Here is a 25,691-nt window from a genome sequence, read left to right as displayed (position 1 = left end):
CAAGTCAGTTTCTCCCAATGAAGATGTCCTACCTGCTGACAGGCTGAGCAACGGGTCGCTTGTTGACTTGTGTGTGTGAGAGAGAATGTAACCCTACCCCCAAACCAAGCCATGCCATGCCAAACTCTTCCCTTGTGCTCTGATGTGCACACTGACTGACTGACATCCAGGGGGTGGAGAGGGGTTCGAGAAGAAGAGCCACCACCACCACCACCACAACAACACATGAGCAAGCAGCATTCCATCCCAAGTGCTCTTGACGTTGCTTGTGTGGACTCCCCCGCTGCTGGAGACCTGCGTGCGCAGTCTGTCTCCTCATTGTGGAAAAGCGAAAAAAGTGCATGTGCAAGCAAGAAGTGAGAAAGTTCATGGAGCTGAGCTGAGGTCCAGGATGTCCCGTTAAGGAGAGAAAAAAGATCCAGAGGAGTAGCTGAGCAGAACGCAGGCAGCACAGGAGGACTGCAGCCCAGAGGAGCGCACGGATTTTCTCCCCCACTTTCAGCTATCTCAACCCTGTTGTAAACATGGGCTTTCACACGATGTTTACTTCTCGACACATTCTCCTCAAAGTGTTTTTGGTGCAGTTCGTCGCCTTTCAAAGGACATATGCTCGCCCCTCGCCTATTATCAGGTTTCCTGGGGACGATACCACCCCCATGACAGACAAAGAAGTTGCCCTGGTAAGTTTTGATTTTGTTTGTGTTTGTTTTTCATAGCAGTACCGTTGCCTATAAGTTGACGCTCAATCAATCAGTAGCTGTGAATCAAATTAAATGCGTCATAGCCTACTATTACCATGATTGATGAGGAAATAACTACACAAAGTAAGTTACAGCACTCCTTTGCTGTCATTCAAAAGTAGCAATAGCCTAATTTTCCAAACTATAGTAACCAATCAGGTCTATTGATTACCTCAGACACACTGTATCATGATGTCCCTATTGTGATGATAAATAAAGTATGCTTATGATCAACTTCAACTTCACTCTGCCCCCCCCCCCCCCCCCCCCCCCCCCACACACACACACACACACACACACACACACAGTTAGTTGTCCCAGCAGAGTGTAAACAATTGCATTATGTTTAGTAAATGACTAGCAGCATAAAACCATTTTTTTTAAATATAAATATTCACTTCTCTCCTTCTCTCCTCTAGCACTATCTGAACAAGTTTTATGGATGCCCGGAAGACAGATGTAATCTCATGGTGCTCAAGGACACTTTGAAGAAAATGCAGAAGTTCTTCACTCTGCCAGAGACCGGAGAGATCGACCCCAAAACCGTGGACATCATGAAGAAGCCCCGCTGTGGCGTCCCAGATGTGGCCAATTACAACTTCTTCCACAGGAAGCCCATGTGGCAGAAGAAAGACATCAGCTACAGGTCAGGCTCTTCAACGTGACACGATGCCAGTGGGGGGGCTAATTCATCGTGACCCCGCATTTTGGTTTTCTTTTGGAACAGCATGACCTTAATCCCCAGGAGATAAAACATCAAACTTGGGTCAGATATAGATTCATGCTGGGTTTTTGTGCAAGGTTGTTTCCTGCAATAGGGCAGTTGGGGCAGTGGTGGTGGACCAATGGTTAGAGAAGCAAGCTTGTGACCGGAGGAAGGTCGTCGGGTTCAATCCCCGGGACCGGCGGGATAAATCTGGGTGGGGGAAAGTGAAAGGCAGCGCTTGCCCCTTCCCGCATTACCACCACTGACGTGCCCTTGAGCAAAGGCCCTTATATAACCCCAACCGCTCCAGTGGAGCTGCTCAGTGGCCAGCAGATCAGATTGTGGTTGTACTGTCTGGTCAGCTTCCAGGTGTGAATGTGTGTGTGAATGTGAACAGGGCGCTCCTGAAAAAGAGAGCATTGCTCTCAGTGAGACTCCCCCTGTATAAATAAAGGTAAAAAAATCATATTGTCAGGTTTTCAGTGCAGAAAAGTAGCCTACACTAACTTGACTTTTCTGTGATTATCTGAACTTGATGTTATTACTCACTGTAAGTCACTGTGTTGTCCTATCTGACTAACCCTGCCCATCTGTCACCTAAGTAAAGTAAATCAAACCATTTAAAAAAGTACTTGCAAATACAGTACTACAGGGTGAGTGAGCCCTAGGTCTGACTCACACAAGAACGCCGTAAAATGTACCACCAGTTTGAATTTTATTCCCAGAACAGCGTTTGGTGGTGGTGTTCCACAATGAGCGTAGGAAACTATAAAAACACACCCAGAGTCTGTTGTTTGCTTTGAGAGATGGACCTCAGCTATGCCCCCTGACCCCCCCCCCCCCCCCCCCCCCCACACACACACACACACACACACACACACACACAGAGTCCACCCCACCCCCATACCCAGTCGTGAAGAGCTTGCATGTTGCTTGTTTCTTGCTAACACCAGCATTCCTACACAGTATGTGTTGGATCCTTTCCCCCCCCTGTTTCAACTGGTTTATTTATATCAGCATTTTTGCATGTCCAGACCACCCCAACATGTCTGTCTGTCTGTCTGTCTGTCTGTCTGTCTGCCTGCCTGCCTGTCTGTCTGTCTGTCTGTCTGTCTGTCTGTCTGTCTGTCTGTCTGTCTGACTGTCTGACTGTCTGTCTGTCTGTCTGGCTGACTGTCTGTCTGACTCTCTGTCTGTCTGTCTGTCTGTTTTGTAAAGACGATTGTAAGCCAGGGAGAGCAGCATCAACCATCTTATGACTGTGTTTAGGAATGCACAAAGTAGACAGCTTATAACAGGGTTTGTGGCTGAACTCTTGAAGCATTTTCACCAGATGACTCATATACTGGACAGCTTTAGCTGGACTCGTCTCCATGATCTCTAGTATCACGGGATAGGTCTGTCTGCGCTTGTCTTTCAAAACTGAAAGAGCCACTGTGTAGAGCCTGATCGATGCTGGAGTTTTGAGGCCGATGCCGATACCGATATTAGAGAGTGAAAAAATTCCGATATCGATATATCGGCCGATATTCTTATATTATTACACATTATAAAACGGCTCTCTCAAATCAAGCAATCTGATTGGTTCACAGCCATTGTATAAATCCAATAACCCACTCCAATAACCCATGGCCATGGGTTATTGGTTGCCATGGCAACTCTCTTACTAAAAGCCTTTGGTTACCTCAAAAAAAACAAATGGCGGAGACAGCTGTCAGATCCTTGTGAATCGATCTTCGCTTATAACTTTACTAATACTTCGCAGAAAATTATGTTTTGTACAAGAATAAATGCGGGCTAATGTCTTCTTTGCAAAAAAAAGGCTGTTAACCCCGCATTTAACCCCGCATTTAACCCCGTAACGTTAGTTGAGTCGGGCTTTGCAGAAAGCACTCAGCTTCTCAGCAAGCGCTGAGAATGCAGCGCTGCGCTCGAGCTGCCTGTCGGCTTTCCAGAAAGCTCTCAGCTTCTCAGCAAGCGCCAGGATTGGCCAATGTCAACTTCAGTCTCCAGAACGATCCAATCAAATCACCCGCACGTTCTTGCGGTCCCGCCTTACAGTAGTGTTTCAACTGGCAGTGGTGGCCCAATGGTTAGAGAAGCGAGCTTGTGATCGGAAGGTCGTCGGTTCAATCCCCGGGACCGGCAGGATAAATCTGGGTGAGGAAAGTGAAAAAGGAAGCGCTTGCCCCTCCCTCATTACCACCACTGAGATGCCCTTGAGCAAGGCCCTTAACCCCAACTGCTCCAGTGGAGCTGATCAGTGGCCAGCAGATCAGACTGTGGCTGTACTGGTCAGCTTCCAGGTATGAATGTGTGTGTGAATGTGAACAGGGCACTCCTGAAAAAGAGAGCATTGCTCTCAGTGATACTCCCCCTGTATAAATAAAGGTAAAAAAAAAAATATCGGTTATCGGCCAATATCGGCCGATAATATCGATGGACCGATATATCGGTCGGGCTCTACCACTGTGACTGCCTTCCACCGTTGACACTGTTTCTGTTATCATGACATCATCATCTTGGTACCTGACATTTCAAAACTGCAAGTGACTGCATCCTTAGAAATGACAAATTTTTTCTCTTTCAGATGACACAAATATTCATGTATTGGGCGGCTTTAGCTCAGGAGGTAGAGCGGGTCGGCCAATGACGCAAGGGTTGGCGGTTCGATCCCCGCTCCCTCCCAGCTGCTGTCGTTGTGTCCTTGGGCAAGACACTTAACCCTCCTTGCCTCGTATGATTGGTATGAATGTAGACATGAATGGTATGATTGGTATGAATGTAGACATGAATGATGGTGGTTCGGAGGGGCCGTTGAGCGCCAATGTGTGGCTGCCACGCTTCTGAACCACCGGTACGAATGGTGTGAACGAATAATGATTCTGTGTAAGCGCTTTGAGCCTTGGAAAGGCGCTATATAAATCCAATTCATTATTATTATTATTATTATGTAGTCTTTGCAATCGATTTTCAGTGGGGTTAATTTGAACTACGTTGTGCAGGAGTGTCGTTTTAGAATGCGACTGTTGTTCATAGTGAAACACTGTTGTTCACTCACGTTTGTTGTGTACGCTTCACTCAGAATCCTCGGACACTCTCCTGATCTGGACGAGGAAACCATCGACGACGCTTTCTTCAGAGCCTTCAAAGTCTGGAGCGACGTCACCCCGCTCTCCTTCACCCGCATTACGGAAGGAGAGGCTGACATCATGATTAATTTTGGCCGCAACGGTATACCATACTTTTTCTCTTCTTCTCATAGCGAAGTGGATGTACAGTTGAATGTAAATGTATACTGTAATGCAGGGTTTTCTACAGAATGGTTATTATTCATTTTCACTTCTGTCCCACAATTTGCTTGCAGTGCTGATCTTTGCTGGTCAGTTAGTTGTGCTTACTCAAAAATGAATCTGATATTGTGTTCAGTCAAGTGAAAATTGAAGTTTGCTCAAAAGAAACTACTTAAAAGGAAATACTAATCAATTTAAGTATATTAACATGTTATGTCTATGGCATTGGGCAGCACAATGAGTATCTGCAGGCAGATAGAACTTTGTCCCAAAGGGGTCAGTACTTTACTCCATGATGGAGTGGAGCCTAAATGACAAGCATTGAGATACTTAGTACCGTACTTTGTGGATTAATACCGTGTATGTCTGATATTTTTATATCCAAATGAGATTTATGTCAAAGAACTTGTATTGATAAGAACCAAAGGCGAATAGGTTGTTCCATTACAACATCAACACACTGCAAATCTGCCATTTTGGCCTGAAGGAGATTACCTCTGATTAGTCTCGACGCCAGACCCATGAGAGTTCTTACGCTGATACACTACGTTACTGCATGCTGCAGAGCTCTCTCTGGGTCTGGGACACTTTCCCTCAGAGGGCTGGTTATGGGAGGGAACCGTTCGCTTGGCCAGTCATATGCCAGTGATGGCTTCAGTCCTCTCCAATCAGTAACCACTTTGCGATCAGACGACACGGGTCGCGCAGCCCATTTGCTCTCTCATCGGTGCTCTACGACCTGTCACTCATTCAATTTCAACCCGCCTTCAAAAACCAGCGGTGGCTGTTAACTGGCACAGACTCACTTATGTAGTATGCGGAGCGCAGCGATTCAACGTAATATTTGAGTCTGGGGAGAGACTACCTCTGATTGGCTATCGTGGTTCTGTGCTGTTGTTCCATTGGTGCAATGGACTTTTTTTCAGGCCAAAATGGTGGCAGCACTTGTCAAAAAAGCACCAGAGCTTTAGGGAATAGGAATAACATTTTAAGCTTAAACTTATATTAGTGTTCTGTACTGGTGCAGTGAGAACTCAGAGTCCAGCTCTGTTGTCATGCCAGTAACCAAGAGGCAAACTAGACCCCAAGTAAGAAAATAGTTGAACAGAAGTGACCACTTGGTTGGCTTATGGTCAGGGGAAGCCTCCACATGCATGTTATTATGGCCACAACCCACACTTGCAGCCTATATTTTTGGAAATCTCTAGGCAAACTATTGGGAATTGCGGTCTTGACGCAGGTTACACGGGTACATTTTGGATTTAGTCTGTTATAATGTTACACCAGACAAATATGTTTCCACACTCTAAATGATGTATCATTTTTAGCACATCTTACTTAACCTGCTAGCTACCGGCTAACAAGCTACAGTACCAGTAGTATCAATTGTTTTGAAATACTGATGTCATCAACAGAGCACGGAGATGGCTAACTTACATTTGAATGATGTCATCGACAGAGCGCGGCGATGGCTAACTTACTTTTGAATGATGTCATCAACAGAGCACGGAGACGGCTAGCTTACTTTTGAATGATGTCATCAACAGAGCACGGAGATGGCTAAGTTACTTTTGAACGATGTCATCAACAGAGCACGGAGATGGCTAAGTTACTTTTGAATGATGTCATCAACAGAGCGCGGAGATGGCTAACTTACTTTTGAATGATGTCATCAACAGAGCGCGGAGAAGATGGCTAACTTACTTTTGAATGATGTCATCGACAGAGTACGGAGATGGGCAGCTAACTTACTTTTGAATGATGTCATAAACAGAGCGCGGAGATGGCTAACTTACTTTTGAATGATGTCATCAACAGAGCGCGGAGATGGCTAACTTACTTTTGAATGATGTCATCAACAGAGCGCGGAGATGGCTAACTTACTTTTGAATGATGTCATCGACAGAGCGCGGAGATGGCTAACTTACTTTTGAATGATGTCATCAACAGAGCACGGAGATGGCTAACTTACTTTTGAATGATGTCATCAACAGAGCGCGGAGATGGCTAACTTACTTTTGAATGATGTCATCGACAGAGCACGGAGATGGCTAACTTACTTTTGAATGATGTCATCAACAGAGCACGGAGATGGCTACCCCTTCGATGGTAAAGATGGCCTCCTGGCTCATGCCTTTGCTCCAGGACCAGGCATTGGGGGAGACTCTCACTTTGATGATGATGAGCAGTGGACACTGGGAGAGGGTCAAGGTACGGCACAAACATGATTCACACACAAAATATCATAATTTGTGCAGACCTGGATCAAATACCATTAGCATATCAGTAGCACGGGTGAGCTCAGTTTGATTGACCACTATCAGCACGTGTCAGTTGAGATGACGATCACAGAACTATATACTACCTTTGACATTGACAACACTAATTTGACTTTCATACTTTCCTGTTATGATCTAAACTTTCTCGCATTTGTATTCTCCTCTGTGGCAAACCTCATCCACCTGGAATATGAAAAGGGGGAGGGGGGGGGGACACACACTATTTGACCCAGATCTAGCTGTACAATATGTACTGCCCATTGTTTGAAACCCTCTTTGTCTGAAATTACCATTTCCGCAGAAATAAACCATCCGCCTATTTTTCCCTCTCTCCCATGATGAGTCTCACAACTCCTTTCCTTCACTTTCTGGCAGTGGTGAAGGTGAAGTTTGGCAACGCCGAGGGGGAGTTCTGTAAATTCCCCTTCCTGTTCATGGGCACGGAGTACCCCAGCTGTACGTCTGAGGGCCGCGACGACGGCTTCCTCTGGTGCTCCACCACGTACAACTTTGACGAAGACGGCAAATATGGCTTCTGCCCCCACGAGCGTGAGTAGCTCTCGTCTCTGTGTGTCCTGTACCTTTCAGTATTGATGCCATGCGCCATTTGCATCTCGCTGAACCGCGAAAAATATCGAGTGGCTTGGGTAATTTTAAAGTTGTTTTTTAATCCACGTTGGCCCAAGCAGTAGCACTACGTCAAATCGGATTGGAATATATTGAAAGCCGCTCTGTTGATTTTGGCCCGAGAAGAAAGTAGGTTGGAAAGTATGCCAAGGAAGTGATGTTTTTGTTTGGAACGGGATTATGGAATGTTTCTTCTCCAAGTTACTGTCCCACTTTATAACGCTGGGCTTTGTCAAAACATTTTGTTTATCTGTGTTGTGTTGCTGTCCATGGTACTGATACTATCACATGCTCATTACAGCCAACTGCCAAGCTACACATGTAGTCGCTTGTTGTATATGATTGTGAACAACTGAGCCCAGTTTGTACTACTAGGGCTGTTCTCCACTCAGAATTCTGTCAGTCGACTCGGATTCCACCGTCCAATACGAGCATTCGACATGTTTTTTTTTATAGAATATCTTCGGTGATTATTTCGACGACATTAACAGTCAATGCAACAGAGTGATGGGGACATATTGTTTAGCATTTAAAAATCAATGAGAGACTCATATGATCATGAAAGATTTTAATTACCGATGTCGGGCTATTGGATAATGGATTTGTCTGAATAATGAGACAGGCAGGACACATTAGGAGTGTCAAAATTAATCGTATAATCGATGCATCGCGATGCGGACGTGTGAATCAAATCGTTGACAGATGAATCGTTGAATCGTTTATGTTTAAATTTCTGTTGACGTTCAGATTTTAAAGCACTTTAAAGTAAAAAAGGGACTTGATATTTATCTGACTGCTTGTATGAATTGATGAAAAAGTAGCCATGTGCAGTAATAGTACAGAAAATTGAGGATTTGATACTTGGAGCTGCAATACTGTTGGAGCTGTATCCAGATGCATCGTGATGCATCGTGGAATCGAATCGAATCGTTGACAAATGAATCGTAATCGAATTGAATCGTGAGGCCAGTGAAGATTCACAGGCCTAGGACACATGCATTTCTTTTTCAAATTACGGTAAACTCTTGTAGTTCTGGCTAAGAGCATAAGCCAAAATGCATCAAATGTCAACATAAGATCTCAAAATGTTGTGTAATGTATTATTATGTTTTTGAATGTATGATATTCTGTTCTATCTGTAACACTATGTGTCTGTTACAGTGCTGTTCACCCTGGGTGGAAATGCCAACGGAGCTCCTTGCAAGTTCCCCTTCAACTTCCAGGGGGAGAATTATGATTCGTGCACCACTCAGGGCCGCGACGACGGCTACCGCTGGTGTGCCACCACCGAGGACTACGACCGCGACACGTCCTACGGGTTCTGCCCTGAAACTGGTAGGGGGCATCATTTACTGTCTCTTACGTCTTGCTCTGTCTCCTTTTGCTGTATATGAGCTCCAGGTTTAAAAACACACCCATGGTTTACTACAGTAGCTCCCATTTTACTCGCCATGGAAAGCACAGCAGTTGTCCATGACTGTTGCATCATGGGAATCTTAATGTGAGGATTAAATCACAATTGTTTGTGTGTGCTTCTAGGTCTTGGTGTGTGCTGTGTGTGTGTACGTGTGTGTGTGTGTGTGTGTGTGTGTGTGTGTGTGTGTGTGTGTGTGTGTGTGCACGCATGTGTGTGTGTGGACTGTGTGTATGTGCATGGTTATGTGCATGAGTGTGTTTCGGTGTTTATCTGACTGTGTTTATTTGCTGCGCAGCATATGATGCCTCTGTATATGGGTCCAGAAGAATGCTGCGAGCTGTGGTTTTCATGCTTGCTCGTGGTCGACTGAATGGCTGTAAAAGTATTTTACCATGCGATGGCAGTGCTCATTTTCCATTCTGTCAGTGTGGGACTGGTTTTTGGGGTCGGGGGAGTGTAGGAGGGAGGGAGGGAGGAGGAGAGAGAGAGAGAGAGAGAGAGAGAGAGAGAGAGCGGCAGAGAGAGAGAGGCAAGAGACCACTGGGGTTTTGAGGTTGGGGGAGTGTAGGAGGGAGGGAGGAGGAGAGAGAGACAGATGGTTTTGAGGTTGGGGTAGTGTAGGAGGGAGGGAGGAGGAGGAGGAGGAGGAGAGAGAGATGGTTTTGGGTTGGGGTAGTGTAGGAGGGAGGGAGGAGGAGGAGGAGAGAGAGAGATGGTGTTGGGGTTGGGGTAGTGTAGGAGAGAGGGAGGAGGAGGAGGAGGAGAGAGAGAGATGGTTTTGGGGTTGGGGTAGTGTAGGAGGGAGGGAGGAGGAGGAGGAGGAGAGTGAGATGGTTTTGGGTTGGGGTAGTGTAGGAGGGAGGGAGGAGGAGGAGGAGAGAGAGAGATGGTGTTGGGGTTGGGGTAGTGTAGGAGAGAGGGAGGAGGAGAGAGAGAGATGGTTTTGGGGTTGGGGTAGTGTAGGAGAGAGGGAGGAGGAGGAGAGAGAGATGGTTTTGGGGTTGGGGTAGTGTAGGAGAGAGGGAGGAGGAGGAGGAGGAGAGAGAGAGATGGTTTTGGGGTTGGGGTAGTGTATGAGGGAGGGAGGAGGAGAGAGAGAGATGGTTTTGGGGTTTGGGTAGTGTAGGAGAGAGGGAGGAGGAGGAGGAGGAGGAGAGAGAGATGGTTTTGGGGTTGGGGTAGTGTAGTGTAGGAGGGAGGGAGGAGGAGAGAGAGAGATGGGTTTGGGGTTGGTGTAGTGTAGGAGAGAGGGAGGAGGAGAGAGAGAGATGGGTTTGGGGTTGGTGTAGTGTAGGAGAGAGGGAGGAGGAGAGAGAGAGATGGGTTTGGGGTTGGTGTAGTGTAGGAGGGAGGGAGGAGGAGAGAGAGAGATGGGTTTGGGGTTGGGGTAGTGTAGGAGAGAGGGAGGAGAGAGAGGTGGTTTTGGGGTTGGGGTAGTGTAGGAGAGATGGAGGAGGAGAGAGAGAGATGGTTTTGGGGTTGGGGTAGTGTAGGAGAGAGGGAGGGAGGAGAGAGAGATGGTTTTGGGGTTGGGGTAGTGTAGGAGAGAGAGAGATGGTTTTGGGGTTGGGGTAGTGTAGGAGAGAGGGAGGAGAGAGAGAGAGATGGTTTTGGGGTTGTGGTAGTGTAGGAGAGAGGGAGGGAGGAGGAGAGAGAGAGAGATGGTTTTGGGGTTGGGGTAGTGGAGGAGAGAGGGAGGAGGAGAGAGAGATGGTTTTGGGGTTGTGGTAGTGTAGGACAGAGGGAGGAGAGAGAGAGAGATGGTTTTGGGGTTGGGGTAGTGGAGGAGGAGAGAGAGAGCGACAGAGAGAGGTAAGAGACCACTGGGGTTTTCATCTGGTTCTAATTGCCTGGGAACACCGCTGTGTTATAAAGCCTTGTGTGATAGCTAGTGCTGCTGAATAAGAAATGATGAAGAAGGGAAAAAAACGGCACAAAAAGCAGTGTTGCTGCCAGAGTGAAGATGATCTCTGTTTGAAAGAAACTCAGTTTGGGGCGGGTGCGTTTTGGTTCAGTGCCCAGTGGATTAGTTATTGATGTTATGTGTATTGTGCAAGTGCTTTAATGATGTTTTCCACCATCATCTGCACTCATTTCACAATCCAACGCAAACCGATCATTGTGCCGAAGAGACATTGAGTTTGTTAAGCCGGCGTAAGAACTTGGTTCACGACACTTTAGACAACTTCACGACTTCACCACGTGTTTTGAACCATGCCATTTTGATGCCCCCTGCAGCCATGTCGACAGTGGGAGGAAACGCAGAGGGCAGTCCGTGCGCCTTCCCCTTCACCTTCCTGGGAGACACCTACGACGCGTGCACCACCTCCGGACGCAGCGACGGCAAGATGTGGTGCGCCTCCACCAAGAGTTACGACGACGACCGCAAGTGGGGCTTCTGTCCCGACCAAGGTATGAATGAAGCATTCCATCCTGGGTCAATAGAGAGCCAACGTGACCGCCTACTTCCTGCTTCAGCACTGCCACCAGAGATGTTCATCCACCATTTATTTCCCCATAGACATTTCGTAAAATGCTTATAAAAATAGTTTTACTTGGTCAAACCAAACGGTTCAGCTATATTTAGAAACAGGAGAGACCACATAACATTTCACCACAATTTATTACAAGATTTAAGGAAAATATTTTTTCGATGTTTCTTTTAGTTTTGGTCCGAGTGAAATGTTCTATGGTCTCTCCCGATTCTAAATATAGCTGAACCGTTTGGTTTGGCCAAGTAAAACTATTTTTATAAGCATTTTACGAAATGTCTATGGGAAAATAAATGGCGGATGAAAATCTCTGGTGCAGTGCTGAAGCAGGAAGTAGGCGGTCACTTTGCCTCTCTATACATATTTTATATTTAGTGTTTGTAAGGAACAGTTTTTCCCCCCATTGTTTGTTTTAAACTCTTGGGAGTTAGTAACCAGTCTAGTGGGATTTGTCAGATAGGACAAAGCAGGGTGCAGACAGAATTACAGAAAACCATAATACACCGCATCAGGTAGGGTCAGGAGTTGTCAGCCTGAATTGTCCCGATGAGGTAAACTCAACTGCATCTGGTACTCCAAACAAATATGATACATTATTTATGCATCACCTTAATGAAATTCAACCCAGTTGTAGAAACACAGGCGCTGCTAGACAGTATCTGTACGTAGCTAATAAATCAGACCTATTCTTATTCCTTCTCCTGCTTTCCTTAAGGAATATTCAACAACATACAGTAGGTATTCTGTACCGAAGTTGTAGACGTTTTTAATCTGAATGTTGATCGACCGCCCATGATGTTGAGATCCTTCAAAATGACTTGTTTGTGATTGTGAAGACACATTGCTCACTGCTAGCTGAATGTTTGCAGGCTACAGTTTGTTCCTGGTGGCAGCCCACGAGTTTGGTCATGCCCTGGGCCTGGAGCACTCTCAGGACCCCGGAGCACTGATGGCCCCTATTTACACCTTCACCAAGGACTTCAGACTGTCTTCTGATGATATCAAAGGCATCCAGGAGCTCTACGGTGAGATGGCATCATGTAAATCAAAGACATTGTACATAGTTTTGTAGCATTTGGCGGGTGGAGGAAGAAACAAACAAACGGTTCCTTAAATCTGTCAAATCCACACATCTCTACAGATTGCAATGTTATTGTAGTCCCAGCTAGCTAACCTAGAACCTACCTGATGCAGCTTACAGTGCAAACACACCAGATACTGAAGCGTCATGAATAGCTACAAAGCGCCTGCAGCACAGCCAGTTTCCTTCAGCGCACTTGTTGTTCAGACCGGCAGTTTCGCCATCTAGTCTATTTTTTTGTACGAACCGTGAGCGATTGTGTGCAACCAGGCAGGAAGTCAGTACAAGTTGTGACCGGTGTGTGGAGCGAAGGAAAGCACGTCTGGTGTGAACGGCCAGGCTCCTGCTCGAGCTGGATTTATGCTTGGAGGCGCTTTCGGAGCTGGTGTGTTTTTGCACCGTTAGAAATCAAAGAATAGCTTCAGCTGCGGGTGTGCTGCAGTAGGAACGTCTGTCAAAATGTTCTCCTCTCTCTCACATGTAAACCCAATCATAACACCGTTGAAAAGCAATTTCAAACCTGTCTCGCAGAGAGTTAAATAATCTGGGAGGTTGAATTTATTGAGCAATACTGCCAAATCTACATTTTAGATAGTGTGGATTCTTCTTCTCGGTAAAAGGCAAAGAAATAAAAAAGGTTCTTCATGAAGACTTTGAAAATCTTAACGGATTATAAAAAGACTGGGGAGTTTACACTACAAGACTGGTCCATTAACATGTTTTATCACGACTGAAAAAAATGACTGAAATACACTACTGACTCAGACGAGGCAGTATGCACTACAAGACTTCTCACTTTGAAATTCAAACATGTTTGATATGATCTTTGGGCTCCGACTGGCGTTGGGAGGCAGTTTACGCTTGAAGACTAGAAATCTGGAGGCAGTTTACACTAACAGAATAGAGATCTGTACCCAGTGTACAGAGTTTGCTGCCGACTGCCTGGCACAACAACTGCAGACTAGAGTCAACAAAGACAGACTGAGCCCAACTGGAAATCCTGTGTAAAATCGGGGGGAAAGTCTTGGGCCTGTGTCCACCTAGCATCTTTTTCCGACCGTTAGTTCCGACCGTTAGTTCAGTGCGGTAGTAGCTTGACAGCTGACAGCTAACATTAGAAAACAACACACATACAGTGATTTAGCTCAACACTCACCAGAAATATCAAGTGTCTAGCCAATCTGCTCCCACAATTGAGCCTTTCTGTCTCTGTTGCGATAGTTTCTCCATGATTAAGTTGCCAGAAAAGCAGCACCCGACACCAGCGTCTTTCTGAAAAGTTAAAATATTTTCAGCTGGAAGCGCTGGGAGTCGGGCGCACAAAAACCCTGGAGCGCTGTGAAAATAGACGCTGGGCGCAGCGCACTTTCTCTAGACGTCCGTGTGCGCCCGCATACGCTCTCCCCCCATTGGAAACAACTGAAAAAAGACGCTGGACCTGAGGAAAAGACGCTAGGTGGACACAGGCCCTTGTAGTGTAAACTAGGCATAAGAGGGGTCCAACCCAACACCACTTAGCTGTTGTAAAATCACTCTGTAAAGCATGGCCTCTTGTGGCTTATTGCTTAATTTGAAACCTAGCTTACTTCCTTGTCAGCTATTGCATTAGCAAACACTGCAACAGGAAGTAGTAAGCTAGGGGCAATTTACAATGTTTATTTTTGTCAAGTTAAAAGCGTCTATAAATCACTCCCTCAAAGATGTAATATTGTTGCAAATCCCTCCCTGATAGGAATACCAACAGACAAGCCTCTGGCTCCAACCAATGACCCTCCCGTCACGCCCATGGATATCTGTAATGAGCCGGTGGTCTTCGACGCCGTGGCACAGATCAGAGGAGAGAACTTCTTCTTTACGGAAAGGTAATGGTTTTGGTAGGAATTCCTAATATTGCATCAAGTTCCCACCTGGAGTAGATCTCAGATCTCTCCAGTAACATCTCACCAAGCATACAGTCTGTTGTTTCCATGAGCTGTCTGAGTCATTTATGTGCTGGGAAGTCTATGTCTGATTCCCCTGAAACTTAGCTAGTAGGCATTGGCTCATACTCAAGTTGGATTTCATAATCCACACAGCATTTCACCACAAATGGGTAGATTGACAGGAGTATTTTATTTTTATTTTTAGGTTTGTTTGTTCATTCTCGCGTTGCATTCCTTTCTCTTGGCACTCGGTTGTTTATGGTGTGATGATTAGTTATAAGAACAGAAAAACAACTGTACTTACACTCAAAGCAGCCAAAATAGACATCAGTCATTATCACTGTCTACAGTTCTCCACACAGGCGCCAGTGAGTGAGTAAGGTCTTGTGAGCGCGTGTCTTCTGGCTGACTCGGGAGTAGAAGAAGAGGTTCAGAGCTGCGGTTTGGGTCTAAACTCTTTTGTGACTCAGTGCATGTTCCCCCTAAGGTGAACACTGCCACCACAACAGCTCCATTCTGTTCAAGACAAATTTCTCCCAGATTTTAAACAAAAAACATAATGTGATAGAATCCCAAATAACATTATTTGTTGGTTATGCTGTGTTAACTTCTCGACTCTCTAGCTGCTGCCATAACGTTCCCCACTTGTAATTTGAAGGTTTAGGGGGGGCTGTATATCTGTCATGGCTATTTTGGAAGTATGTCCAAAGCAAACAGGCCTAGACCTCTTTACCGAAGAGTGTAGTCATTCAGTTTGCCTGGAGCCTGGAGTTTAGGACCTGGAAGACACCGCCCACAAACCCTGCTCACAAATCCTGCTTTAATCCAGAAGGACTTTTCACCTTGCTGTGGCTCTCTCTTTGGATTAGCACTGATCAGCCCTGCAAGCAGCGTTCAGGAACTCCACCGTGTTTAATTTGTGCAAAACGAAACTTTTGCCCTGTTATTTGGAAGTCAAACTGAGCTGAAACTTTACTCTCTGACGCTCATCTGAAGCTTGAGAAGATCAAAGTTTTTCTTCTTACATATTGTAAAGATTAGTGAATCTTTGAACTATAAAATGATTTATATCAATATAGGCAGGCATCCATGGTTTTGATAACTTGGTAGTTATAATACAAGTGTCTGTTTAGGCCTTGTTAACATTACAAAGTTATTGATGCTGACAGGGGGAGACAGCTGCATATAAACGCAGAGCTTTTTCAGTTAGGACCTGCTGTTATTGACACTATTCCTGTCATCAGTTATTATGCTCCTTCATCATCACTGTAACCTCAGAGTCTAAGGTTACAGTGATGATCCTTCATCACGTTATGTTCCATTATCGCTGGACGCTGATTTTGGACGCTGTCGCTCATAAAAAGTATAAACACTAGGGGTGGGAATCACCAGATGCCCACGATACGATACTAAAATGATACTTGAGTCACGATACGATAGTATTGCGATATTGTGATATACTAGTATTGCGATATATTGAATATTGCGATATTTCAATATTGTCACTCCTAACTCCTTTTCCTACCTTTTCCTTGACCTCACCGGAAGTAAAACATGCAGTGTTTTTTTGTTTTGTTTTGTTTTGTTTTTGCCCCACACGTAGGCTACATTATTAAGCTCCTCTGGACTCAATACGCCACTGCAGGCGCGGACTGCACCATCGGGCGCTTCGGGCAGATGCCCGGTGGCCTGGCCTGGGATGGCATGGCCTGCAATTTCTTTTTTTTTGCTTTTTTTTATCGATACTTGGCGTCCAAATATCGATACAATATCATCAGGCAACATATCGCGATACTATGGTGTATCGATTTCCCCCCCCACCCCAAATAAACACTAGGCGATGGGAGAACGCATCGCAGAGGCGCAGTTTCATTTCTTTCGCTTCATTTTCATTTTCTCTCAAGACATGGAGGTAGAAAAACAAGAGCGAGCAGTACGTTCTTGAGCCAGCGATGGGGTCAAAGTTGAACGCAAATGAAGTCTTTCTTGGCGATGATGAGCACAACCATCATCGCAAAGATGCCATATCGCCCGTCGCTGGAAGTATGAACATTATATCGTCGCCACCAACGACGGGAAATATGATCATGGTTGGTTGCAATCATAATAAATCTCTGTACTATAAGCTGTCCTTTAGGCTTAGAGCATATTTTAAATGATGCAAAATATGCAGCCGGCGTTATGTTGTAGTTGTGAACGACCTGGGATCACAAACACTTGATAGCTGCATGATATTTGCACTTCAATATTTATGTATATATTTGCAACCCTTTGTCCTACTTTCACTGTTGGCGTTGCTCCGGCGCTTGGCTATTTGCAGCTGGCTCTGTTTGACCTATCATAACCCAGAGCAGTGGGGCTCAGTGCACCATGGAGCGAGCCGATGTGTATCACAAGCGTTCGAAGGAAAATAACAGAGAAGGTTGCAGATTTACTGCCGTTTACTCGGTTGAAATTCGGTGAACTTAGCTTCGAATAAAACCTCACAAACAGGCCCGCGCCGCGAGTTTTGGCCAAGCTCAACAGCTCGTTGGGTTTTCTGGCTCTCTCGTGTAAAACCGTACAAGGCTTTGTGTCATATTTTGTCAAGCTAACATTTGAACATGCCTTGAAATAATTCAGATGTTTTGCAAAAGTGCGCCCCAGCACCAGAAGGTTCAGGTTGAGAAGCACTCAGCCGGAGGAAGCACTGTGCAAAATGAGGTGAGAGAGAGATAGACCCAAGGCACTGAAGTGAGCATACATGTATGTCTCTGTGAGGTCTTTAGATGAGTGAAGGTTCAGCGTGGGCCAGGCCCTGTTGCTGCTGCAACTTTCACAGACTCTATAATGAGTTGCCCGAAGGTCCATGTCAGGTCCAGAGGCTGCAGAGCTGCAACAAGCCCACTTTTCTAGCATCAGATAAGACGTGGTGCCCTGCAGGCGCCAGCTAATGTTCACTTGGATGGCCTGCTGGCCTGTTGTCAAACGGGGGGATCCCCCTTTTTTTCTCCTGGCTCAGCAGCGTGTTTATGATGTAGGGCAAATCTGGACATGATGCGATGAGTCATGCTTGTATATGATGTAGGGCAAATCTGGACATGATGCGATGAGTCATGCTTGTATATGATGTAGGGCAAATCTGGACATGATGCGATGAGTCATGCTTGTATATGATGTAGGGCAAATCTGGACATGATGCGATGAGTCATGCTTGTATATGATGTAGGGCAAATCTGGACATGATGCGATGAGTCATGCTTGTAGTTCTCACTGAGCTCAGCAAAAAAAAAAAGACGCTCTGTCTGTCTGGTGGCTTAAGGGCAAGGCAATTATGCAGTCTGCCTCCAAAGTGACGGCTTGTCCAACCTACCGATTAGCTTTCTATTTATGGCTGAACAACAAAGAAACATCTGCAGAAACCTGTTGTAAATAGCCGTCCATATGACTGTAGCATAGCATTTAGCTAACACTGCGTTAGCACTATGTGACGTCTCCATACAGCAGGTTGATTACATACATGGGGGGTATGGTCTTATTGCCCCTTACACTACTAGGTGGCCTCTGTTCCAGATGGAATACCATGCATGTATAAAGTGCTTATATAAAGTGTCATTTTTAGATGGCTTTTGAGGTTTTGGGACATGAGACTATTCAAGGAAACACAAATTTGAAACTTTTAATTTCATGCTTGTGATTACCCCCCCTCCCCCCTCTTCTCATATGTTGGTAATTAACTACAACCACTAGCTTGGCTGTGGAGTGTAAGATTGTCCTCTTTACCAGCCACTTGAGCAGATGGTTAAAGATAAGTTGGGAAGGAACTGGCTGGAAAACAAAAGAAATCTCTTTTTCCTTGATTTGATAGCCTGCAGTCGAGGGAGACAGGAAAGAGAGAGAAAGAGGGGGGGTGACATACATTGAAGATCGAAGAAGATTGAAGGTCAAATTCAAACCCGTGACGACTCGTAGTCGTACAGTAGGTACATGGCGCGCCCCTAAAATAAAAATAAAAAACTCACTGTGGTTCATCATGACAAGATGGACACGAAAATATGGCTGTGTGGCAGAGATGGGGACTTGGACTTGAGACTTGGACTTGAGTCGCACTTAAGTCGCACACACAGTGACTTGATACTTGACTTGAGACTCGTCTTCAAAGACTTGAGACTTGACTTGGACTTGAAGGTTTGGGACTTGTGAACAATCTTTTATTTTTCGTTATTTTATTTTTTATTTCTTTGGTGCGTTAACATGAAGGAAATGTCTACTAATGTCATCTCTAATCATTGCTGCTACTGTATTCTAATAGATGAGGAGTGAGGATAATACAGTACATGCTTTGAATTGCTTAGTTTGAGCTATGCAGTGTTCTAAGCAGACCGGATGACATGCATCAGATGATAGAACGCTCATCCATAGGGACTTGAGACTTGACTTGGACTTGCCCCTCAAAGACTTGAGACTTGACTTGGACTTGCCCCTCAAAGACTTGAGACTTGACTTGGACTTGCCCCTCAAAGACTTGAGACTTGACTTGGACTTGCCCCTCAAAGACTTGAGACTTGACTTGGACTTGTCCCTCAAAGACTTGAGACTTGACTTGGACTTGCAAAAAATGACTTGTGTGAGCATCTCTGCTGTGTGGTATCTTGTTTTGTTTTCCTCCTCTTCATTCAGTCGTTATCGGAACTCCTATTTGCAGTTGGCCGTCGTTTACGATCGCTCTCTCTTTAAGAAATAGGTCAGTGGAAAAGAGTTGGGGAAGCTGCTGTTGTTGTGCAGCTGTGTATTGGAAATCCGGGCGAGATGGGTCTTGTTCCGCTGGCGTCGGCAGCCTTGGCCCTAACGACAACCAGATGCTCATGAATCAGGCCATTGTGGCTGGCTCGGCCAGTGAAGCACTTGCGCTAGCTAGCCCCCCTTCCCCTCTCTCTCTCTCTCTCTCTCTCTCTCTCTCTCTCTCTCTCTCTCAACCCCCCCTTTTCACTCTCACTCCGTTTTCATCCCTGGCTCACCTAACCTTTCTCTCGCTCTTTTTTTTTTCCTTCATACTCTATCTCCCCCCCCAGATTCATGTTCAGGTCGGTCAACTTCAGAAGCAAGCCAAGTGGGCCCATGCTAGTGGCCACCTACTGGCCTGACCTGCCCCCCAAGATAGACGCCGCCTACGAGAACCCACTGGAGGAGAAGACGGTCTTCTTTGCAGGTACTAAGTTTTAAGTTAAGTTGTTTTTTTGTTTTTTTTATATATTTTTTTAAATGAAGTTATCCTTTATTTATCGCCATGGGGAAATTCCTCTTCTGCATTTGACCCATCCTCTACTAGGAACTTTCCTAGAACTAGGAGCAGTGGGCAGCCGCAGTGTAGCGCCCGGGGACCAACTCCAGTTCTTTTGCCAGTGTCTTGGTCAGGGGCACTGACAGGAGTATTAACCCTAACATACATGTCTTTTGATTGTGGGAGGAAACCGGAGCACCCGGAGAAAACCCGCACGAACACGGGGAGAACATGCAAACTCCACACAGAAAAGACCTGGGATGGACCGGGGCTCAAACCCGGGACCTTCTTGCTGTGAGGCAACAGCGCTAACCACTGAGCCACTGTGCCGTCCGTACGTCGCCGGAGGAAACGCGGGAAATCGAGCGTTCATCTGTGAAACAAAGGGGAGAAGGACTTGACTGATACTCTCCTCCTGAATAGCGGACACCGTATCGCGTGCAGAGCCTGGTTCATCTCAGCTCTTCAGGTCTCCTTCTAGGGCAATCAGAGAAACAGACACAGTTCCATGAGTCATGGATGGGGTGTCTTCACTCGTTCTCTGCTTTTCCCCTCGACGCTCATCCCCTTTTTCTTTTTTTGAAGAAGTGAAACATTAGGAGAGAGAGGAATGTTGGCCGCGCGAGCGCCGTCATAATGCGGTGTGCACTCCCGGACACTCGAGATATATTCAACCATAGTTATTAGTGGTTTATGATGCATACCTTACATTTGACTATCATGACGACCTTCCCGAATCCCGAGTCGATTTTACATAATATATTCTCCAGCTTCTCTAAGACATTGAAAGAAGAGCTCGTTCAGGACAGGTTTGGCTCTATGGAAAAGAGTTAACTGCTGTGTTTTTGTCAGTCCCCAGAGTGCTTATCTAACCAGTGACATCACCTTTATGACCATACATCTAAATTCTTATTATCCAGACAGCAGCTGATACTTAATATTTCCCTACAATATATTTGATATTACATTTGTAGGATAAAAATGCCCTGAACAAAAGCGGTAATACATTGATATGACAGCATTGTGCATCAGGATAATTACAGCCTTTGCATCAGTGTGGGAACGTATAACTTCACTATTAGACTGTTACTTGACCCATGCGTGGCCCCTGTTCTTCTGCTTACTTGTCTCTGACTCCTTCTCCTAGGCAACGAGATGTGGATCTACAAAGCAGATGCGCTGGAGAAAGGCTACCCCAAGAGGATCTCCAGCCTCGGGCTGCCCACGGACCTGCAGCACCTCGACGCCGCCTTCAACTTCAGGAAGAACAAGAAGACGTACCTGTTTGCCGGCGACAAGTTCTGGAGGTGAGGAACAAAGACCCTAGAGATCCACGTGCAAAGCCAAACTTTTAGGCTTAAGAGTTGACCGGTGATGTCATTGCCTGTTGTTGCACACTGCTGGGATACGCCTGGTTCCAATTAGAAGGTTTGGTAGGACTTCCACTGGACTGTAAACCACAGCAGCTCCCTCAGCTCTTACACAACGTGGGGGGATTCACCTCACTGATGACTGTGTGTAACATCATCATCATCTCCATCGAGGTGTGTGTGTGTGTGGGGGGGGGGGGGTAGTGAGAGCTGTGAAGCGCACATTAAGGCGCTATATATATATATATAACCCTCACCCTAACCCTAACCCTAACCCTAAGTTGTTTTATTTGCTTAAATATAAAGTTGTTTGATAACGGCCATTGAAACCTACTGAAACCTACTAGCAGGTTTATCAGCGATAGGAATGGGGCTGATGACGAACCTACTGAATCTATGGGTGACAACAGTCAGATCGGGTGGCTATAGAGACACTGCATGAAATAGGCCATGCCCATCACAGGGGAAAGCTCTCCATTCACTTCCAAACACCAGCGTAATTTCCCTTGAATTAAACATAGCTAAAAGCTGTTGTGTGGTGGGGCTGCGCAGACAACAAATGTAAAAAAAAATCGCCAATTAAAGTTTTTTTGTACTCCCGAGCAAAACAAGGAAGCCATTGAGAGAAAAATGTGGATCTAGCTGTCAAGGAAGTAAGTTGGAGTGTTCATCTTCCGTATATATGATCTTTGTGTGCAACACGTGACATAGGAGAACGCCAGGATTGGGGGAGGAGTTTTGGTTTCCGCTCGTTTTGGCCGTGTTTTCTGAATGATGACGTGCTCCACAGTGTCTCTATACAAATCCAATTTGTTCTGGTGTGTCTCTAGGTACAATGAAGATAAGAAGAAAATGGACCCTGGCTTCCCCAAGCTTATTGCAGACTCCTGGAATGGTATCCCAGATGGCATAGACTCTGCCTTCACTCTGAATGGCATTGGTAAATAAATATATATAGATTTACTTTTACCATTTGTGAATTGAATGCCCAATGTGGAACTGTTTGAGCATATTGATTATACAAACTGTATATATAGCCTTTGTATGACTTGCAGATGGAACATTTAGTTTTGGGCAGTGGCAAGTAACAGTACAAACATTGCAAGTATAAACTAACCTACTCTTGAAAACTACGTCTCCAGTCCCTGTGCTGGCTATACTGTAGTCTCAACGCCAGACCCATGAGAGTTCTTACGCTGATACACTACGTTACTGCATGCTGCAGAGCTCTCTCTGGGTCTGGGACGCTTCCGACCTCAGCCAGCTGAGGTCGGAAGTGAACCGTTCACTTGGCCAGTGATTGGCCAGTGGTGGATTCAGTCTTCACCAATCAGCAACGACTTTGCGATCAGTGACGGCACGGGAGGCGCAGCCTATTTTTCGAACCGCTCTCTCTCATTGGTGCTACGACCTGTCACTCATTCAATTTCACCCCCCCCCCCCTAGACCCGCCCTCAAACGACAGCAGCGGCTGTGAAGTGGCACAGACTCACTATGTAGTATGTAGTAGAGAGACTAGCTATACTGTAACAATGTATCCAGTCCCTGTGCTGGCTAATGGATAAAGAGGGACAAAAGTAGCAAAAGTCCCTCTGGGACTCCACCTTTGTTGAAGTTTGGATTCTTCTTCTTTGAGAAGAGTTAGAGCAGAGAGAAAGGGGAGCTGTGTGTGGAAATGGCCACAGGACTTCAATGAGCCTAGCGGGGTGCCGTCTGTGCCAGTTCACCATCTGCAGACTGGCATTCCTTGGAGTCAGATCCCAGGCTCAAAGCTCAGTCAGCTCCCTCATCATCATCACGCCCTGGCACTGTGCCTCCAACAAGAACACTCCTCATACCGATACCGGAACCCCTGCAAGCACTGCTGACGCCACAGAGCCAGGGATGGACTCTTTTTAGAGGAAGTGGTGAAGACACAGTGAAGATGAGGAAGTAAAAACCCATGAAAGGGGAGTCATTCTGAGGCTAGGGAGTGGTTTTTACCGATAGGAGAAGCTGGGAGGATAGCATTTGTTTTAAACTGATGATGTTTTTTGCGCATTTGCTCTGACCCCTCGTTATCATTTGCTCTGACCCCTCGTTATCGATACTGTTGCAATGAATAAATAACACAATAGGTTGTCTTTTTTTCTCACTGGCGCGCTCAGCGCTGAAACTAGAGCGCACGAAAGGTTATCCCGGTGAATTTTAAGGACACCTGCAAAAATAAATTCCTCCATGACGGACCGCCGTCATTGTCGGCCGTGTGTCACTCTGCGCTTCGAGGCGGTATGCAGATTTTTGGTCTCTGGCGAGCGACCGGGGATTTTTCCATGACTGCTCACCCCATTGCTCCTAACATACAGCACTGTGAGCATCATTCACATATTGCCCTCCACACACAGTGAACTCACAGACGTGTATAGAGCGAAGTCTGTTGCCCCCTCCACAGAGGTGCCTCTGTCTGCCTTCTCATTAGCATACTCAGCACCTGATTGGCTCTTTCAGCTGAGGAGGCAAATGAGGTCACATCCTCCTCATCTTGATTGAGACTGATCATGCTGCTGCAGGCCCATGGGGATGCTGGCTGTCATAAATGGATACCAAGTACTCTTAAAGTGATACCGATACCAATAGAGTAAAGATACAGTATTTCATTCCATACATTTTTTTGTAGCCATACTTTCGAAAATCTCGGCGGCATTTCGGCACACTGAATGTCAACTCCGTTACGATACACCGTGGCTCCACTTCACCACCGCAGACGCTTGCTGTGATTGGCTGCAAGCAAAAACCATATAAATATTGTTTTTTCTTCTAGATCTGTGTACAAAAAGGATCGAATGCATGTATCGTTTGACTGGAGAAGTTTCATACTACTTGTTACTGGGTTATTTCGGTTGATACCTTTAGTTACCGATACAGGCCTATATCATAATGCTTTTATACAAACTTGATTGTTGTTGTTGTTTTTACCGTTTGTATATGGTAATTTTTCTGCCTTCTTTGACATTGCGCTTTGGAAGATATCAAGGATTTTTTACTTTTTTTTTTTAATGCCGAGTATATTTTTCTTTGTCCTTCACAGATTACAGCTACTTCTTCAAAGGCGGACACTATTTCAAATTGGATGACAATAGCCTGAAGATTGTCAAGTTGGGTGAAATCACAAAGGACTGGCTCGGTTGTTAAACATTGCCGAGATGTTTAGCCCATTGGCTCTTCCTGTGATGACCTTTGGCCTCATGAGGACTGCGCCACGGCATCGCACACCACCCGGAGGTCACCACAGTGCGCACACCGTTGTCCGGCCTTAGCCCGGCATCTCTGCACGCTCTGATGAGAGACATGTCCCCAATCCAGCCTGTATAACCACCCCCCAGCTTGGTAGAAAGGCACCTCGGGACTTTCTACACAGGCTGAACATAGGCAACTGGATATTTGTTATATTACTGTGTGATATTGACATTTTTATTTGTTATGCTGTTGCAGATTTTGTTACGATTATGTACCCCCGGTTTTTTGTTTGTTCGTTTTTTGTTTGTTTGAAACTCAAGACATCAGGTATGTCCACACTGCGTTGAACCAAGCAGTGCTTATCGTGTGCTGTGAGATATCGCCGTTTTATGCAAATTTGATTCTCAAAAGGCTGTTTTACACCATATGAGGAATTCGTGTTGGCTTCTTACAACTACTTCTATGTCCACAGTGTACAAAGTGCAGTTTTATGAGATGTATCGTTTTAATTAATACGTGATTGTCTTCGTTGTGAAATACATTTGAAAAAATGAATTTGCACAACGTACCTTGACCGAAAATGGTGCTTTAGAGATTGCTTTTTGCATATTAGTCCAATATATATTTTATATTCTGTGTAACGATGTCTGATGATGGGACGACTTATTATGCTCTGGATGTCAGAAAGTCGTATTCAAAGGCACACATTATTCTTCATTTGGTTAGCACTTTGTATAGGACTATACAAGGGGACTGCACAGTATGGAGACCATGGATGTATTGATGGAGACCAAATTATTGTCATGGCAACTCCATTTTGTATTTTCCCTCACTAATGGTACAGAAAGATTAAAGGCACGGGTTGCCTATTATAGAGGCTGTATGTTTGCTGCATGATGGAATCATGACAAGAGTACCGCAATAGTATTGTTTTAATAATCTTTTTATATTCTTTTCACTTTCTTGTGATTTAACTCTACAGTCATTATTTGATTGGGTTTTGTTTTTTGTTTTTGTTTTTTTAATGCTTGTGCACTTTGTCATTCTGTCAATAAAGAGTCAATATAATGTGGTTCAGTGATAAACAGATGAGGCACTTAATCCGCTTGTATACAGTTTCCAAGCAGGTTAATGACACAGTCATGGGGCCTTGATTCCCAGCCTAACGAACATGTGTGAATTCAGGAACGACCAGATACTGGATACTTATTGAGCAGATGATGGCTTTTTCCCTTGTATGTCAGAAAATGGCCAGATGAAGATTTTTGATGAAATGGCACCATCTTGT

General features: G+C 45.4%; 1 protein-coding gene across 1 annotated transcript; it reads left to right on the top strand.

Annotated features, from left to right (window-relative positions):
* The first annotated feature begins 246 nt into the window (after positions 1 to 246).
* mmp2 (matrix metallopeptidase 2) lies at positions 247 to 25,465 on the top strand. Its single transcript, XM_083662066.1, has 13 exons — positions 247 to 680; positions 1,160 to 1,386; positions 4,532 to 4,680; positions 6,822 to 6,950; positions 7,394 to 7,567; positions 8,807 to 8,980; positions 11,301 to 11,474; positions 12,424 to 12,579; positions 14,368 to 14,497; positions 19,609 to 19,745; positions 20,965 to 21,124; positions 22,018 to 22,127; positions 24,255 to 25,465. The coding sequence occupies exons 1-13, from the start codon at positions 525 to 527 to the stop codon at positions 24,356 to 24,358; spliced, it is 1,980 nt and encodes a 659-aa protein (XP_083518192.1). The 5' UTR covers positions 247 to 524; the 3' UTR covers positions 24,359 to 25,465.
* The last annotated feature ends 226 nt before the right edge of the window (positions 25,466 to 25,691 follow it).

This window comes from Poromitra crassiceps, assembly GCF_964638095.1.
Source record: "Poromitra crassiceps genome assembly, chromosome: 28".
Taxonomy (NCBI): Eukaryota; Metazoa; Chordata; class Actinopteri; order Beryciformes; family Melamphaidae; genus Poromitra; species Poromitra crassiceps.
This window is presented reverse-complemented; position numbering and strand designations above follow the sequence as displayed.

What these genes read in the sequence shown, in the direction of transcription:
- mmp2 (XM_083662066.1), top strand. Translation starts at nt 525, where the DNA reads ATGGGCTTTCACACGATGTTTACTTCTCGACACATTCTCCTCAAAGTG. An exon ending in AGGCATCCAGGAGCTCTACG is followed by an intron (nt 12,580 to 14,367) that starts GTGAGATGGCAT and finishes CCTCCCTGATAG; the next exon opens with GAATACCAACAGACAAGCCT. An exon ending in CTTCACTCTGAATGGCATTG is followed by an intron (nt 22,128 to 24,254) that starts GTAAATAAATAT and finishes TGTCCTTCACAG; the next exon opens with ATTACAGCTACTTCTTCAAA.